Source organism: Ambystoma mexicanum, chromosome 5q (assembly GCF_040938575.1).
Source record: "Ambystoma mexicanum isolate Mex_15411 chromosome 5q, UKY_AmexF1_1, whole genome shotgun sequence".
Lineage (NCBI taxonomy): Eukaryota > Metazoa > Chordata > Amphibia > Caudata > Ambystomatidae > Ambystoma > Ambystoma mexicanum.
Window position 1 is genome coordinate 1,302,664,051 of NC_090933.1, and position 19,742 is coordinate 1,302,683,792.

The window sequence follows — 19,742 nt, forward strand, 5'->3', positions numbered from 1 at the left end:
ATCCCTGTGTTGAGTGGCCATTTACAGCAGACTACTCAGAGTTCACTTACCATAGAACTAACATTCTGGAGATATCGTGCCCAAATCAAAACAGATACACCTCTCTCCGACAGTGTAAGGAGTAAAGCCATGGCATTTAGACTTACACAGAAACTGCCACCAGGCAGACAGCAGGATTGGGGTTCCAGGAAACACTCTTCACTGCCCCCTCCACCTCAATGGTTTTCATACAGCGAGCTGTGCATACCTCCCAGAACCTCACAGAGCAGTCATCTGAACCTGGAACACAAAAGGTATTCATGTTTTTTGTTATTTATGGTGCATCCACCCACAGTCTTATCAGAAGGACCCCCGCCGACCCAATTCCTGGACTCAGTGAACAAGGAATTTCACAAATCCTAGCTACGAGGGGTGGGTGGACATGGAATGACATTGTAGTCACATCAGTGCTACATAGTCGGAAGAAGCCATCCAGCATCCATAAAACACATCACCACAACCTGCCGCTGAGCACCAACTACTATGCACTGAACTCATCAGGGTGCCAAACATACATTATTTCCTTTCCCCACTCAACCACAATGCACTGAACTCACTCAGGGTGCCAAACATACATTTCCATTCCCCACCCAACCACCATGCACTGAACTCATTCAGGGTGCCAAACATACATTATTTCCTTTCCCCACCAAACCACCATGCACTGAACTCATTCAGGGTGCCAAACATACATTATTTCCTCTCCCCACTCACCCACCATGCTCGGTTGTTGAGTGGATCCTCCTGTGACCTTGTTCTAGTCCAAGTAAATAATTACCTTTCTAAGGACCTAGACAGTTCTTTTTACTTTTAGATATTAGGCTGGGCTTAAGAGGAAGTTCTCGCATTGGAGTACTACTGGGAGACATGTGAGAAGCAAAACAGCTTGCAGATGTTTTGTTCTTTACCCACCTGTTCACTTGCCATGGCCATACTAATCCCTATGGCCATTCCCAACCAGTAGTACCTTCCCCTTCCCGGCCCAAAACACATCCTTGTGGGATCTCTTTGAGCAAGCACCATCAACAAACATTGGCCTGCCACTGTTATGTCTATGCAGACAGATAAATGGTCTCACTGCAGCTGTAAATGCGCTACTGGTGTAATGATTTATAGCTGTTCCTTGCGCTGAAGCCCTGTTAAAAACGAGTATTGATCAAGCCAACAGTTTTGGTTTGTGTATAAGAATTACATGGGCCTTTGCCCGGTACTGCCATCATTTGCCTAGGAAACTGCACCATTTTCAAGCCATTGCCATCTTATGGCAAGAAAGTATCAATATGGAAGAGCCTGATAAATGCCCATCACATGTCTCCACAAAAGCCAAAACCGTTGGCTTTGCCAAAGCTTGTTAAAGCCCTGCTTCTGCGGTTTACACACACACACACACACACACACCCCGCCCCCCTTCACCCACCCCCCACTACTCCCCACACGCTAGGTTTCTTAAAACAAAGGGTTAGGCAGCCAGCTAATCCGGTTGGCTCCTAAACCCACCACTCAATACAGATTCAACCACTACGGGATGTGATTTTGCCTGCAATATACACCAGCTCAAACAAAGGTAGAGTGATATAATCACCCTAAGGCACAAACAGGGTGCTTCAGAAGCACACCCTGAGACTGGGGGTCTTATGCGCACCCATGACACTATAGGCTTAGTCAGCGAAAAAAGGATGCAGTGGCAGGGGGCCGTCGGCAAAAGTCCCTCAGACCACCAACAATAGGTCACTGATCCAAAAAACAAAAAGGAAAAAGCAAAAACAAAGGGAAACGAAAGTGGACCTACAAAACTCACAAAATGGAAATTCTGTCTTAACATGTGGTAGAACAACTTTGGTAAAATACACACTTGGAAAATAGCCATATTGATGGTGTTTATTTTACATTGTGCCCAATAGCCTCTCTGTGAAAAGTAGAATATAGAAGTGTGCCCAATAGCATCTCTGTGAAAAGTTGAATTTAGAAGTACATTTAGAAAGCTGCATTTAGAAGTGTACCCAATAGCTTCTCTGTGGAAAGTTGAATTTAGAAGTGTGCCCAATAGCCTCTCTGTGAAAAGTTGAATTTAGAAGTGTGCCCAATAGCCTCTCTGTGAAAAGTAGAATATAGAAGTGTACCCAATAGCTTCTCTGTGGAAAGTTGAATTTAGAAGGGTGCCCAATAGCCTCTCTGTGAAAAGTTGAATTTAGAAGTACATTTAGAAAGTTGCATTTAGAAGTGTACCCAATAGCTTCTCTGTGGAAAGTTGAATTTAGAAGGGTGCCCAATAGCCTCTCTGTGAAAAGTTGAATTTAGAAGTGTGCCCAATAGCCTCTCTGTGAAAAGTAGAATATAGAAGTGTGCCCAACAGCATCTCTGTGAAAAGTTGAATTTAGAAGTGTGCCCAATAGCCTCTCTGTGAAAAGTAGAATATAGAAGTGTGCCCAATAGCCTCTCTGTGAAAAGTAGAATATAGAAGTGTGCCCAATAGCATCTCTGTGAAAAGTTGAATTTAGAAGTACATTTAGAAAGTTGCATTTAGAAGTGTACCCAATAGCTTCTCTGTGGAAAGTTGAATTTAGAAAGGTGCCCAATAGCCTCTCTGTGAAAAGCTGAATTTAGAAGTGTGCCCAATAGCCTCTCTGTGAAAAGTAGAATATAGAAGTGTGCCCAATAGCCTCTCTGTGAAAAGTAGAATATAGAAGTGTGCCCAATAGCATCTCTGTGAAAAGTAGAATTTAGAAGTACATTTAGAAAGTTGCATTTAGAAGTGTACCCAATTAGCTTCTCTGTGGAAAGTTGAATTTAGAAGAGTGCCCAATAACCTCTCTGTGAAAAGTAGAATATAGAAGTGTGCCCAATAGCCTCTCTGTGAAAAGTTGAATTTAGAAGTGTGCCCAATAGCCTCTCTGTGGAAAGTTGAATTTAGAAGTGTGCCCAAGAGCCTCTCTGTGAAAAGTAGAATTTAGAAGTACATTTAGAAAGTTGCATTTAGAAGTGTAGCCAATAGCTTCTCTGTGAAAAGTTGAATTTAGAAGTACATTTAGAAAGTTGAATTCAGAAGTGCACCCAATAGCTGTGAAATGTTGCATTTAGAATTGTGCTCAATAGCCTCTCTGTGAAAGTTAAATTTAGAAATGTGCCCAATAGCCTCTCTATGAAGTTGAATTTAGAAGTGTCCCCAATAGCCTCCCTGTGAAGTAGAAGTCTCTGAAAGGGCATGAAACCCATCATATCTCACCAACACGCTTACTCTCTCCTTACATCACCACTCAACTAGAACACAGAGATACTATGACACCATTCGGTATAACTGTTCTCATATCAACATTCGCCGCTCTCTCCACATCATTCTAAATAATCACTGCTGGTTACACACCCCCCAGCGAGGCGTTCTCCTCAGGCCTAACGCAGCCACATCCGATCTGGATTAATCCTGCCAGAACGAACACATACTCCTGACCTCTCAACCACCACACCTACCGCTAGAAAGCAGCTATTACATTGATACTGCACGAGCTGTACACATACCCGGTGCTCACACGCACCTTTTTGACTCTCTCTACTCTCTCTACTGATATGAACTTCGGTTCCCAAGGGCGTTCAACCTACCAGCGCCTTCAGACCATACCAATGGTATATAAGGCGCTATATAAATGCAAAATAACAATAACAATAACAATTAAAAAAAACTCTTGCTTTAGGTGATCTGGAATCTAATAGTGGCCAAGTGAGCATTCGATCAGTAATATGCAGGGTACTTGGAAGTGAAACTATTACTGGCTTACCTCAACCATCGCACGTTTTGAGATTATTAGCTTGGAACACTGCAGGCATTGAGGCCAAGTTAACCCAACTTGATCTTTGGACATTTACAAATGCATGGCTCTTTTGGTGTGCAGGCTATACTCTTTTGAAGGGGATGCAAGCTGATAACAGTAGCAACCCAAACAGGAGTCCAATGATTTAAAATTAAAAGAATGCCCAATCAACCGTCAATACAATAGCTTGATTCGGCTAAAAGCCATCAAGTGCAAAATGCAATAAATACATATTCAAACATTTAAAAACAAATACATTAAATCGTATTATGAACCTCTAAATCAATAATCATATCTATTATACAAATCATCAAATCATAATTAACAGACACCCTTCGTACAATTTCACCACCCATGTAATCAGGCTCCTTCCACAGTCAAGATTTAAGACTGGCAACATATTCTGATGAATTTCAACCATTTGCAATTGCTCCCTGATAAATCCTGGGCAATTCCCCAAAATATTATTTAGTATAAAGCCAATTCATCACTAGTGCTCAACGGAAACCAAAGAGATAGGCTTTTATAACAGATCAGGTGAATGGCAAGTTTCAGGTGTACACGGATAGAAGGAGCAGATATCTGGATTACTAGCAGTTTATTAATATATTTCATCTCTGCCAAACTCAACCTACTGAACAGGGAAGTTCTATAAAAAAAGGACTTTTAACCAAACAAAAAGAAACAATTAAAAAGACTAAAAACCCCTGGTTGGCGAGGGCACAGAGAATGCAGACATTAAGGCACTTTGGGTCTTGTAGGCAGCGACAGAGGGGTGATATTTCAGCAGCAATGTAATTAAAAAGGTGTCTTTGGGAAAAGATAGAAAGTGTAGTCACAAGTCACCCTCAAAGTGGCAGGGGTCTGGCCAACAGGACCACTGCAACAACCTTTTGTCTTGTTCATGCTCAAAAGCATCAAGCACAGACTTCAAGGCACTTTCAGAGGCAATGATTTCAAGGTTGATTTTACCTCTGCCCCACGCTACTCCAACTCAGCCCGTCCTCTGTCTGCTAATCTTAAGAGCCTCTGGTTATCAGTACCCTGGTGTGGACGAGGTATAGTATTCTGGCATACATGTTTTTGAAGTTAGTTAACAGCCCAATCCCCTTGGAGGGTGTGTGGGAGGGTGGGGAGTGAGGGGGATAGGGGGGGGGGGATATCCCGTCCTGTGAGGTGGAGACATTGCTTAACAGGAGCATCAAAAGAGGTTGGCTGGGCCTGGTCCAGGACCAGAAAAACCAAACTAAACACAATAATAAATCTAATCAGCATGCCTCTTTCTGTTCACACATATACTTATGCAACACAGCAAATCACTCAAGAATAATAAAAGACATTTGATGGCAATTGACAGAGAAACAATGTGATAGAAAAGACCATAAATAGTAGATAATTGGAAGAAGAATTTACAAAAAAGTAACCTTGATATTGTATGACAGGAATTACCTTAATTTGATTAATTAAACTTCAACTAAAACATAACATGTTCTGCTTTTTGTTAGAATACTTAATTGAAGCACAAACCCAATAGGAAAGAGCATTAATAAAAAAAATTAAAAAAATAGATTCTATATATACAATTACATAGGTAAGATTTTTAGGATTCACCAATACAAATGCAATAATATAAGAACTCAAGGATTCCAAATGAACAATTTCTTTAAAACTTTCATTATCGGCAATTTACAATGACAGAAAAAAACATAATTACAACTATCAACTACAGCATGAATGAACAGGAGACTAAAACGTTCATATGAGTAATGTAGCTCGTGGATAATTATGAAATGGAAACAAGTAACATCTTTTGCATTGGTCATATCTTCGATACTCTTTCCATACATGCTTGGGCCAATTGGAAGATGGTAATAAAGAAATATAAATTACTTAATGGTCATTAGCGTAAGCCAGGCCAAGCAGCCACTCTACCGGGATGGGCCCTCCCTATTGATTTCCAGTGTCGTAGGATACATTTCTTGACGATTAGGCAAGCTAGGTCCAAAAAGCCACGCTTGACGATAGCTGTCTTGTCTTAATCACCCAGCGGTTATTTAAGTGGAGCAAATGAAAGTGGTGTATCTGTTATTTCAAACCGCGTGGTGGATACCCTGGTCCAGAAGAGAGCCTCTTGAGGACATAGCCAGAACATCTGCATGAAATTCGCAGGTGCATTGTGGCACGTACTGCCAGAGTTAGGGGAGAACCTTGGGACTCTAGCTGACTTGGAGTGTAGTCTACTGAGAACTCAAACTGAATGAAACGGTATCTAACATTTAGAGATACCCCCTTAATCAACTTACCCCTTCTTTTCCAGATTTCGTCAGATATCTTGTGTCCGAGATTGATTTTTCATTTATTTATTTATTTATTTGCATTTTTAAAGCGCAGCAGCTGCCCTGGGGCATTGTGGCGCTGTTACAAGAAGGTTTACTTGGCATGTTGAATCGGTTAAAGGAATGGCTGTGGTTCCAGGGTTACATAGGAACCATAGCCATGATACAGTAGTAATTTACAGACAATATTGCATGCGATACAATTGGAAACTGGGTTTCACTTAAATAGAGTGGTTTTCAAGGCTTTTCTGAAGGCTGTGTGGGATGTTTCTGCTCTTAGCTTGGGCGAAAGGAGTTCCAAGCTTTTGGCGCTAGGACTTCGAAGCTCGAGCCGCCAGCTTTGACTCTGGTGAAGTGAGGGATTGTAAGTTGGTTGGCATATAGGTCCCTTTTGGGTCTGAGTGATTGGACTGGTTGTATCCGTTCATTGAGGTAGCTAGGGGCGGTTTGAGCTATGCATCTATGTGTGATTGTGAGAGTCTTGAATTGAATGCGCTCTTTAACTGGGAGCCAATGGGCATTTTGTCTTGCTAGGGAGATGTGTTCTCTCTTTGGTATATTGAGGGCTGCTCTCAGGGCATTGTTTTGTGCAATCTGGAGTCTGTTAATGTTTTTGGCCGAGGTACCTAGCAGGAGGACGTTGCAGTAGTCTAGTTTCGCGCCTATAGTCGCTCTGGCGATGTTGAGGCGGTTTGTGGTGGACAGGTGGGGCTTTACTGCATTGATTATCTTGGTTGTAAGGGCTGCTGAGGAGATGTAGCTGACATGTCTGTCCATGGACAGGGTGGAGTCTAGGTATACCCCCAGAGTTTTTACAGCTGGGGATACGGAGATTACTGAGTTCTCGATGAGGAAAGTACTGTATTTCTTGTCTAGCTTGTTGAGGGTTTCTTTAGGGCCTACTAGTAGGATCTCTGTCTTGTCTCCGTTGAGACAGAGGCCATTGGCTGCCATCCATGCCTGGATAATGGCATAAATATTTTGTAGGGTTTTCAGGTCTTGCTCATAGTCACCAGTTAGTGGGAGAAGGATTTGAGTGTCGTCGGCATAGTTGGCGAACGTTATGCCGAATTCTTCTAAGTCGTTGAATAGTGGGAGCGTGAATAGGTTGTAGAGAGTCGGGGAGGTGCAAGACCCTTGTGGAACTCCACAGTTGATTGGCGAGGGGGTGGCTGACGCTTGGTCTGAGTAAACTCTCATAGCTCTGCCTTCCAGGAAGGATGAGATCCAAGCTGTGGCATTGGATGAGAAGTGGGCCGTGTTGGTGAGATGTGTACTTAGTGTTTTGTGGTCGACTAAGTCGAACGCGGCTGACAGGTCAAGGAGTAGGAGGATGGCGCATTTGCCTTTATCCATGTTTTTTAGGAGTTGGTTCTTAAGGTCGAGTAGTGCTGACTCTGTGCCATGGCGTGGGCGTAAACCAGACTGTCTCTTACCTAGGATGTTGTGAGATTCAAGGTAAACTTGTATCTGTAGGTATGCAGCCTTATCGAGGATTTTCAGCAGGAATGGCACTGTTGTGATGGGTCTGTAGTTGTTGGGTGAGTCCGGGTCTAGCGTAGGTTTTTTTAGTAGTGGGCGAACCCAAGCTTCTTTGAGGGAAGAGGGTACTGTGCCGGTGGCGAAAGAGGCATTAATGAAGGTAGCAATGAAGTGGGCTAGGGGTTCAGAGCAGTCTTTGATTATGTTTGCTGGGCAGATGTCCCCTTTGCAGAGTGAAGGTTTGATTTGTTTCATGATGCGTAGGACCTCAAAGGTAGATAAATTTCTGAAAGTGAAAGGTGGTGGAAAATTGTTGTTGTGTTTGTTTTGGGGGGAGTGCTTGGGGCTGGGGGCAGTCTGTGTTTTGTGTGGAGACTTTGGTAGATTGTCGAGGTTGGCTTTGATTTTCTTTTGGAGTAAGTCAATTTTGTCTAGCATAGCTTTTTGGATGTCGTTACACCAGTTCTCATCTTTGATTGTTTGGTGTTTGGAGGCTGGCGGTGTGACTAGTTAATTGAAAATCGCGAATAATTCTTTTGAATGTGATTGGGCATTGTCGATTCTAGTGTTGTATGCGTCAGCTTTGGCTATGGAATTTTTGTATTGCTTGGTAATAGTTGAGTATGAGTCGCGTAGGGGGGTGGAGGGTGTGATTGCCATTTTTTGAGTGCTTGTCTTTTGAGTGTTTTTAGGTCACGTAGTTCTTGGTTGAACCATGAGTTAGCGTGGAAGAGTTTTTTTGCTTTTTTTGTTTCTAGTGGGGCAATGATCTCTTTAATGGTGGTGTCGTAGAGTGCTACTAGTTCTTTGGGGTCGTTGGAGGTGGGCGATGCTAGTGCTGAGACTTCTAAGAGTGGGCACATCCTTTCTTTGGAGAGTAGCTTTTTAAACCTGGCTAGAGCAGCTGGCATAGGAAGGATTTGACTAATGTCTGTCTTCGTTGGGATGTAAAAATGGATAAGGTGGTGATCGGTCCATGGTTGTGGTGTGTTAGAACTGATGTCTACCCTGCAGTTATGGTCGACTAGCCAGTCTAGTATGCGGCCTTTGGTGTGAGTGGCCGAGTCGACTCTCTGGATGAATTGTAGGTCTAGAAGGGCTTTCGCAAGGGTTTTGCTGCGTTTGTCTTTTGTGTCATTAAAGCCGAGGTTCAGGTCTCCTAAGAGTAAGGCTTTAGTGTTGGGTTTGAGATTGTTCCCTAGTAGGTGTAGGATGTCGGCTTGGAAGTTCAGGAGTGGGCCTGGGGGTCGGTAGATAATGTGCATTGTAATGGTGTCATTAGGGGAGAGGGAGATTTTTACTGATAGGGCATCGAAGTCGTTCTCGAGTGAGATAGATTTGGTTTGTCTAACCTTTAGTGTTTCTTTGATTATAAGTGCCACTCCTCCGCCTTTGTGTTTTGGTCTATCTTGCCGGAGGATGGTGTATCCAGGGGGGAGGGCCTGGCATATGGCGGGACCAGAGGCTTCATGTAACCAAGTTTCTGTAATGGCTAGGGCGTCTAGCTCGAGGTCAGAGATTAGGTTGTGTATTTCTGTGGCGTGCGCTTGTAGGGATCTGGCGTTGATGAGGGCTAGCTGAATTGGGGGGGGGGGGGTTGTCTGTGCTTGGCTTGGCAAGGTTGTGATTGTGTTTGGTGGTGTTGGTGTGGAGATTGTTGGAAGGGTGTTGGGGTGAGGTGGGATAAGAGATAGAGGGTTTGGTGTGTGGTTGCAGTGTGAGTTTGTGGTGGTTATTAGTGTGAGCTGTGGTGGTGCGGGCTCCTAATCTGGCGTTTCTTGTGTGCACTGGTATTGTTTGGGCTGTGCTTCTAGCTGTGGGTATGGGGTTTGGGATAGTGTTAGTGGATGGGTACTGGTGGCTAAGACGCTCTAGTGTGCGTAGAGCAGGTAGGAACGGAGTAGGGCGGATGGAGTCCGAGCATGGGAGCTTAGCAGGGTGGGTGGGGGCCATGTTGGGCATAGTGGGTGTAGCCTAGGGCAGAGTCGACTTTAGGCTAAGAATGTGGGATGCTGCAGATGTGACTCTAAACTCAGGACATAGAAATATGCAAATTCAACTTTGGGCTCAAGACATAAAAATATGCAGATTCAGCTTTGGGCTCAAGACATAAAAGTATGTAGATGCGACTTTAAGCTCATGACATAAAAGTATGCAGATTCAACTTTGGGCTCAAGACATAAAAGTATGTAGATGCGACTTTAAGCTCAAGACATGAAAGTATGCAGATTCAACTTTGGGCTCAGGACATAAGAATATGCACGTTAGACTTCACGCTAGGTGTACATGCACAGTCGTGAGGCATGGGAGGGCAATGCGCGTGGGTGGTGGGGAGTGTGCGCAAGAATGAGATGCCTGGCTAAAATATGGTAGGCTCTCAGTTGGATGAGCAGTTATAGATGTAGGGTGAGGGCATGGTGTAGAGTAGGAGGCACGACGGGGGGAAGTAACAGAGGACAATGCAAGTGTTCAGTAGGCAACATTGTAATAGACATTGCATAGTATGCTTACTGATGGCCCAGAACGGTGGGCAAGTCTTTGCTTGGCATGGGTCTCATTCCATTTTTGGTTCGGATACGGCGGTGTGAGTGTCCTTGTGGTGCACCAGGTGTGTGCTGCTCAGCGTTCCGTGGGGTAGTGGGAGATCTCCCCGAGGGTAGTAGTGACGGGCAGGGGTTTGCGCCTTGCGACTTGTGCGGCGAGACAGGCTCCAGCCTTGTCGTGGCGGGCCTTGAGGTGGGCGGGCCGGCTCTCGCCTTCCCCTGCTGCTGGCTGGGGGAAATGGGCAATCGGAGCCAATCCGAGGCGCTCCGCACACGGATCAGCTGGCGAGGTTGCTTAGCAGCCGAAGACGCCAGATGGCGCGGCGGCCATTCTAGGAGGCGCTCGCACGCTTGCTGCTTCAATAAACAATACGGGGCTTTTTTATGAAAAATGGATGATGAGCTGCTTGGCCCTCAGAGGGGGAGACAGAGGCAGGGCAAGGCAGGGGGTGCAGTTGCACGGCCCTGGTACCTTCGTCGTCGTCGAGGCGATGTGTGTCAGGATTAGTCAGGCGAGTACAAAGGCAGCGAATATGGCAAGGGAAATGTGCACTAAATCACACAGTGAATAGCTTCGAATTAAACTACGTGCAGACAGGAACAATGACTCATGTATGCTAGAACCCAGGAGTGCAAATAGAGTGTGACAACAAAACCAATATATGAAAAGGGATGTGGGGTAAGCACCTGACCGCGAGGAAAGTCGGAAAGCGCCTTACCCCCAATTGCTGTTACAGGTACTGACAGCGCTAAACCCACGTGGAGGGCAAGCAATGACAGGATCTGTGAACTAACACTCTTGATGGTATTAAATAAGGGAACTAAAGAACTGTACTCACGAGGACGAGATAAACCTCTTGAATGTCAGCTAGCCCACGAATCCTGTTGATGAAACTGGGACCCAGAAAGGCTAGAACAGCAATGGGAGGAAAACTAAATACCTAAATTGGAATAGTGATTACAAATTAGTGAGGAAAACATAAGCATTCACACAGGAGCTAGCTACAACCGCACACCACACCTAATAATCAAATGGGAAATAAATGCAGAAGTGCAATGGAAAACATGGAATGGATCCCAATAGAAAGTAAGGATCAGGAGCAGGGAAAAACGAAATAACCAATGCAAACTTCTCCCTACCCCTCCAAGGAAAAGACAGGAAGCTAATCTAAGAGGAAGGCTAAGGCATACAGGTTTACAGCAGCAAAGGACAGAGTCAAATAAATATAGAACACAGACAAACTGGGCTGCATCTAAAAGGGGAAAGCACTGAGAAATGCTGCCTGCAAACAGAGGAAGACAAAAAGGGAATCAAGGGAGCAGAAATCAATTAGCGCATGAATCTGAGATTCAGGGCGGAGGAACAAGAAAACAGGAACTAGGAACTAGGTACAAAGGCAAGGAACAAGGGACTAGTCACAAACAGGAACACTGCAAACGATGACCAGCGCTGGACTGAAGTAAGACTGAGGCTTTTAAAGCTGCTTAACGAGCACACGCCTCAGGTGTGCTGATTGCTGCACCTGCAGCCACAGCTGTTACCTATCCTCCACCCAACCTTGTCCTGCAAGGGTGGAGGTGGAGCAGTGGGCCAGGCATTCTGGGAAGCATAGTCATTTGGTTAAAGAAGCATGCTGGCTGCCAAAAACCTGGAATGGATCCGGAAGGGAAGTAGCTTGGAAAATAGGGATTTAGCGCTCCCAATTCATCACAGCACTGTAGCATAAGGTTTGGAGGAAAGGTCCAGTAGGGAATAAACCCCAAATCATGCCCCCAAGTGGTGGGAACGGGAGCGAAGGGAGCGAGTCGTGACAATGTGCTCCTTAGCTCCAATGGGAGCGGATGATGAGGGGCAGGGCTCCAGCCCTCCCTGTGTGAGAGTATGGTCCAATGTACAGTGAGTGACTAGTCTGTATAGCGCTGAGACTATTCTACGCTGCCCCATTTTATGTCCAATGAAATTGATGCATGGGTGCGATTCAAGTTCGAAGGGGGGTTAGTGTTGGCCATTTCCTTGTGAACGCTGCTCTCACGCACACATATTGTAAAATCGGTAATGCAAGGTTACCCATGTCACTGATGGAATCTTCCAACGATACAAACATAACCTCAGAGACCAATCACCCAGCGTGAATCATTTTTCTGTATCCCATCTAGTCTGTATGTCTTTGCATAATGAAGAGGTTAGATGGGGAAAATACCATAGGGGTATATGTGACGGCTGAACAGTCTGGCACAAGCACCGACTATGACTTTGACAGAGTCAAAGATGCAAGTATTATTGCAATCATTGAATATTACAGATTATAGATTGTACAGAATGGAACCATGTCGTTCAACGTCAACATGTAACATATCATGGTCTACATGGTTTACAGTGTGAAAATGTGAAACATTGTACCAAGCTATTACTAAATCAGCGGCAGCAAGGCCTCCCTAATCAGGGGTGGATGATCATGTCCCCCTGCTGTGCCAGAAGATGCGCTGGGCCCGTCGGGAGGTGCGGGGCACCTCCGCGAGGCTGATGAGCTCCGAAAACCATGGTCTGGACGGCCACCATGGAGCAATCAGAATGATGAGGAGTTGGTGTGACTCCTTGATATTGCAAAGTACTCTGTGGCTCAGGGGAGTGGGAGGAAAGGCGTAGGTCTTCATGCCAGTCCACTGGAGGTGTAATGCGTCTCCCCAAGAGCGGAGGCCCTGTCCCTGCCAGGATGCAAACTAGGGGCACTTCTTGTTGTGCCAGGTGGCAAAGCGATCCACTTGGGGGTGACCCCACCTGTTGAAGATCTCCTGAATAACGAGGTTGTTTAGCTGCCACTCGTAATTGTCTGCTCCCAGCCTGCTGAACCTGTCCGACTCCAGGTTGGATTTCCCAGGGAGGTGGACTGCTGCGAGGTATATTTCGTTTTCCAAGGCCCATTCTCACATGCTGATCGCGAGTCTGCACAGAGGAGGGATTCTGGAGCCTCCGTGCTTGTTGACGTAGTACATGCTGGTAGATTTGTCTGTCTGGATGAGGACAACCTGGCCCTTGAGAAGTGGTAGGAATGCTCTGAGCGCTAGCCAGATGGCGTTCAGCTCCAACCAATTGGTATGGAATTCCTGCTCCTGTCGAGTCCAGGTGCTGTGGACCAAGAGATCGTCCAGGGTGGCTCCCCAGCCCTCTACCAAGGAGTCTGTGGTGATGGTGGCATGCGGAGAAGGCAGCTGGAAGGGCTTGCCAGTCCATAGGTTGCAGTCCCTGGACCACCAAATTAGGTCCGGGTGGAGGGATGGAGGAATGTTGATCATTTCGGATTGAGAGCCCCGCTCCTGACTCCATGAGGCCGTGAAGTGCAGCTGAATCTTTCTCATCCTTAGTCTCGTCTGTGGGACGGCTAGCAAACCCGATGCTAGTAGACCCAGGAGATGTTGATGCCACCAAGCCGAGGTCACCACTCTGCTGAGGAAGTGGAGGGTGGCCCTCCAGATGACTGAGATCTTGTCTTCCGACAGGAAGATCCTCTCGGAGCACGTGTCCCAAATGAGTCCCAGGAATGTCAGTCTGCATAGGGAGCAGCTGGGACTTCTTGAGGTTGAGCGAGAAGCCCAGGTCGTGCAGTGTGTTCATAAGGGCATGGACGGAGTGGTGAACCGCCTCTGGAGATGTAGCCATGACGAGTTAGTCGTCGAGGTATGGATAGATCTGGAGGACCTGCTCTCTGAGGAGGGCCGCTACTGCGTACATGAGTCTGGTAAAGATCCTGGGGGCAGAGTTGAGGCCAAATGGGAGGTCCTTGTATTGGAAATGGTAGCCCATGATCCTGAACCGTAGGAAAGAATGATGGGGCCGCCAAATTGGGACATGTAGGTACATGTCCTTCAGGTCTAGGGAGCACATCCAGTCTCCCTTGTCCAATGTCTCCGCTATAAAAGCTGCTGTAACCATTTTCAATTTTTGCAGGGGTAAGGAGATGGAGGCTGGAACTTGCTCCACTGCCTGGCTCTCTACAAGCGACCAGATCTCTGCCAAAAGAGTTGCTATCCCAACCTGTGGGAGTGGAGGGAAGGAGGAAGGAGAGGCTGGGATGGGTAGGCAATACCTTGTGGATACTACAGAGAGGATCCAGGGGTCCGGGAAATTCTGCTGCCAGAAATGCGCATGAAGAGCAAGCCTACCCAGCCCACCGGAGACACGTGGACCTGAAGGGGCGTGTCATGCCTTCTTTACTTCTGAGGCTGAGGAGGGGGACTGGAAAAAGCACTTCCTCCACAACCCGCCCCCTTTGTTTGCGCCGGTTCCGAGACAGCGAGCGGGCCGGCTGCCTGGAGCAGCATTCCTGGAAGCCGCAGAACCCTCCATATGTACGACCCTTCTCTGTGCGCTGCTTAGATTGGGTGTAAGATTTGGGCGTGGTCTTTGTAAGAATGGACAAGGACTTTGCCGTTTGTGAGCTGGTGTTCTTTTTGTCCAGCTCTTCATCCGTAGAGGAGTGGAAGAGGTCCGCCCCCTCGAACGGTAGATCTAGAATGAGCTCCTGGACGTCCGGGTTGAATTTCGTCGCCCGGAGCCAGGCTGTGTGCCTCATGTCCGTGGCAATGCACATGGCCCGGCCCGAGGTATCGATATGCGCCACTGTGGATTCCATGAGGTCATGCGCCACAAGCTTGTACTCCTCAAGACCCGCCTTAAAGCGTGATTGGCATTGGGTGGGGAGTTCCGGGAGGAAGTCCGGAATTTCCCGCCATAACGTTGGTTGGCGGCAGCCAGCATGGCATCTGCGTGGGCCTGACGCAGGTGCAAGGAGGCGTTGGAGTTGATCTTCTTGCCGTAAACCTCCAAGATCATCTTCTCCTTGCCTAGCAGCACCGCAGAGGAGGCGGCTGAGGACGACTGAGGCTTGGAGTATAGTGATGCTGCAGCGATCACCGTGGAGTGCGGCTGAGGACAGGTCGAGAGCAAGAGTGCGTCTCTCCAGCTACCTGGACTGAGTGGGGCTTGAGCCAACCCTTCTTGGCCAGGGAGACATCGGTTTGCAGTGGAATCCCTGTGTTGGCAGAGGGGTGTCTTGTGAAGACTTCAGCCAGAACCCCCCTCTGCCGGCTGTTCGACCTCAGGCTGAAGGAGGCCTAGGTACTCCGCCAGGCCAGTAAGACGTTCATGGAAGGCCCTGGCTGAGGATGGAGTGGCCGGATCCTCCTCCACGTCCGTATCCTGTGGATCTGGAGGATCTTGTGGCAGAGGAGAGGTAGATGGCGACGGAGGCTGGGGTACAGAGACCGCGGGCGTAGGCTGCGGAGTTGGCTGCAGAGCCGGAGGAGGCGGCTGCACTGGGGTCAGGGAGCCCGATGGAGGTGTCTGTGGTGCCGTTAGCATGGGGGTGGGACTTTCCTGACTGCGTCTTTGATGATAACCCCCATCTGAGGAGACCTCATGAGGCCGAGGAATTTATTGAAGAGCACCTCCTCACTGGCCAAAGAGGTGGTAAGGCGTACCAACGGGGTAGCGGGGGACTGCTGGAGCCGCTGCGTACCCAGTACGTATGGACGCATGGGAAAGTTTCCCTGCGCATATGAAGGGTAGACTGTAGGCCACGTACCTGGTTGCGACCAGTCCTACCTTGACACTCCTTCGCCGAATTTGTGGAATGGCAGACGGGTGCCCCTGTCTGGCACGGCGGCCATTTTGTCGAGCTGCCTGCCACGTGCCTGAGACATGTTGCCCAGCCCGCTGGGTCCGGCCTCGTCCAAGACTCTCGCGTGTGGATCACGAGGCCTACCCTGCTCCTCGGGTCTCGGCCCAGTAGGTGTGACACCCTCGACCCGGTGGTCGGTAGAGCTGCGTTTAGGCACCCCCTCGACCGTATTGCCGGTATTAGGGCATAGCCCCTTGGACGTATTGCCAGTGTTAGGGCGTAGCCCCACGGCCATTGCGCCGGTAAAAGTGTGTAGCCCCTCGGGTGTAGACCCGGTACAAGAATCATCCGGTCCCTTGACACTGTGTCTGGGAGGATCCGAGGACCCCCTCGAGCCGGAGGCCGGTAGCTGTAGAAGCCTCGGTGCCCGTGCCCGTGCCCGTAGAAGGACCTGGTCGGTCCTTCTCGCGCGGGCGAGTCCCTGGCAAGGAGTCTCTGCGGGGTGCACTGGAAAATATCGGCCCTACCTTGGATCTAGGTCGATGCTTCACAAAGTTCTTGAGATCCTCTGGCGGCGAATTCTGGAAGAGCTCCCTCCACCTGGCTAGTCTGTTCTTCAGCGCCTTCGAGGACAACAAGTCACATGCCGGACATGATTGCCAGCCGTAGTCTGGCCCAAGGCAACGTAGGCAGTGGGCCTGGGGGTCTGAAGTTGGGAAGAGCCCGGTGCAGGATGGACACCTACTGAACCCTGTAGAAGGCGACATGCGCCGGGGAGGAGTGCAACGCCTGAGGACCTGAATGATAGAAAAGACAACAAAAAAAAAGACAGAAGAAGTATCCGCACGTGGAATTACATGGCCAAAGCCAAACCCAGGAGCGCTGGTGAATTCGGCCCGTTATAGTCTATGCGGAAAAGTGGACTGAGGTGTGGCGACGGAGGGCAGAGGCAGGGCAGCGCATGCTCCCTGGGCCGCGCCTCTAAATTTAAAGGGGAAGGTTTTTTCTGGTGAAAAAGGTTCTGTCTCCTGTCCCTTGGAAAGGACTCCCATACAGTATGGAGGAAAGGGGACGGGACGTAAGAGTATGATACATCTCAGGAGACCCTGAGCTATGTAGACATCGATGACCAGATTTAGTATGTTTAAGTGCAGCTGGTGTTCAATGCAGAGGGCACATAGTGATGTCGACCAGGGGCAACCCTGCCTTCTGCCCCTGGATAGTGTGATATTAGGTGATATGAAGCAGTTTCTGCAAATCGTAGCAAACAGGGATGTATAGAATAGTTAAATGTATTTAACAAATATAAGGCCGATCTGAAAGGCTCTTAATATCATATCAGTCTACGGAGCCGAAAGCTTTCCTAGCGCCAAGCGTGGCAGCAGCAGCTATGGCATGTGGTCAATTTGTGACAGGATGCAAAAGACTCATCGCAAATTCAAAGCGACCAATCAGGAAGCGATGACGCCTACTTGGTGTCTGTGTATCAAATGTGGCATAAGTGGATGTATTCTAGTGGCAAGCAGTTTAGCAAAGATCTTTGTATTTCTTTGGCTGGATTGCTCGGTTTCAATAGAACAGTTCCGATCACTTCCCTGAATGAAGAGGGTAATATTCCCTCTCCATTGATTCCACCCATACCTTAACAGATGCGGTGTAAAGAGGTGTTTATATTCTTCATAGAATTTGGCTTCCAAGCCGTCAGATCCAGGAGCTTTACCCGAAGGCAAGTGCTTGATTGCTTCATTTATCTCCTCCACTGTGAGTGGAGCATCTAAGTACATAATGGCTTCATCAGATAGAGGAGTGCACTGTCATTTAAATACTGAATTATGTCTCCAACAGATGTGGTGCAATGGTCTAAATATAACAACCTAGAATACTGAGCAAAGGAGCGATTGATAAGAGCCATTATCAGTGACTGACACCATCTTTTCACCTGATCTCTGTGATAAGTCATTCTAACAGCTGCCGGTTTGATTGCTCAGGCTAGTGATCTCCCAGGCTTAGAAGCGTCTCAATTTCTGCGAGCGAGTGTTGCTCTGTGAGCATAATAGATCTCTTGCTCAGCGAATGTACGAAATGTGAGCAACTCTGTTTTAATCTTTCCAAGCAAATAATTTGGTCTAAAAACAATGCATCAGCCAATGTAGACCCGAATATAGGGTCAAGCAGCGCAGAGGGGGCCACTCTCCATAATAGATGTGGGGGTCGTAGTGTATGTTATCTAAGCAACAGGAGAATCGGATAATGGTTGGAGTAGGTATGGTGCAGCATATAGCAATTATCCATCACTCCCAGGAGTGAAGCAGTGATTAACCAATAATCTATTTGCGACATGTGTACAGAGGAAGAGGAAGACTATTGTTTGGCAGAAGTATGAGAGCATCTCCAGGCATCCGTTATGTTCAAAGGTGACATTGCTTGCCCTATGGCAGTCGCAGGAGTAGAACGTTTTTAAGGTCCTTAGTGGAGTGGTCCAAGTCGATGTCAAGTATGGTATTGAAATTCCATCCCCACAATATTAAGAAGCCAACTGAAGGGTCACTAATCTGCACTAATTCTATGTAGAATGCAGGGTCTATATTGGGTCCATAGGTATTAATTAATTGTACTTTAGACCTTGCATGTTTTTCTCCAAATAATGGTATATCTACCAAAAGGGTCGATATTAGATTTGATGAAAGGGAAGTGTGTGATGCATCAATGTCAGCACTCCACAAGCTTGTGAGGAGTTGGTAGTATAGCATCTGTTCTTCCTCCAACGCTTAGCGAACGATTCACTAGTTCCTCACAGGGCGCGCGTTTCTGGATATCAGTATTTTGGGTAATGATCAATGTATACAACCATCTTCTCCTGGTGTTAGCTGGATTATTTGTACACTGGACATTCCAGATTAAGAGCAGCATTGGTCAGACTTTTTGGTTGCAGTTGTATCTGTACAGTGGTAACACACTTAGCATGCAATGCCTTGTGTGACGAATCCATGGGATTCGTCCCTGCTCCCAAAAGGGGAGCCACCTCATTTGGAACTAAGAAGTTGAGCCTGCTATGCAATACCATTCTGGGGACAAGGAATGCCCAAGTAACAATACCATCCCACCTCCCCTCATGACAAAATCCCCCATGTTTGTTGGTTATATGGGAGTCGAACAGGGCAATCACATAAACGGCCCCTCTAAGTGTACGGCTTGGTTTCTGACCAGTCTTTATTTACACCACCATATGCAAACCGGGACCAATGGAGTACTCCCTTGAATTCCAAGCAAGGACTCAAAGCAGAAACTCGAGCAAAAGAGAGAATTCACTGAAGATCAGGAAGTGCCGGCTTGCGCAGGCTCTCAGCCGAGGGGGATACTCCCACTCAAGAGGAGCCGACAGCCATGCAGTTGGTGTGGTGGACAGAGCCCAACAGCCTCCCGCGCGAGCTGCTGCTCTAGAGAAGCCAAGACTCCTGAAAAGCAGAGAACCAAACAGATCCGACTGAAACCAGACACGTTGGCGTCATCCTCTGCCGATGTCCAGAAATAGAAAAGGTGCAGCGGGACAGCAGGCCATGTGAACTGAAGCAAAGGTAAGTGCGCAGACCTACAGGGGCCATAAGGGAGACCTCCATCTCAGAACAGCGCTGCTGTCACACCGGTATGCGGCAGTATCCGAGCAGGAGGAGTTGGAGGATGGCAAGTCTGCAACCAAGCCCACTACTGGCTGAAAATACAAATACCCCAAAAAGGGGTGGAAAAGTAACTGACCAAAAAGGTCTGAGCAGGCCCGAATCTCACTTGGGGCAAACTATCAGAATACCCCAGGAAAAGGTGAAAGAAGCAGGAGGTGTGAAGAACCAACTTTGTTTTTGTGAGACATATCACTCTCCACCCATAAAGAGAATACATCCAAGGAGAAGGAATGAATTAGAAATT

The 19,742-nt window shown here is 47.5% G+C and overlaps 1 protein-coding gene across 1 annotated transcript in view; it reads right to left on the reverse strand.

Annotated features, from left to right (window-relative positions):
- The window catches only part of BOP1 (BOP1 ribosomal biogenesis factor), a 696,945-nt gene that overhangs the window by 77,431 nt on the left and 599,772 nt on the right, over positions 1–19,742 (reverse strand). Inside the window, exon 11 of the mRNA XM_069621900.1 lies at positions 147–279. Within this exon, the coding sequence (XP_069478001.1) occupies positions 147–279 (133 nt within the window). The remainder of the gene's footprint in view (positions 1–146; positions 280–19,742) is intronic.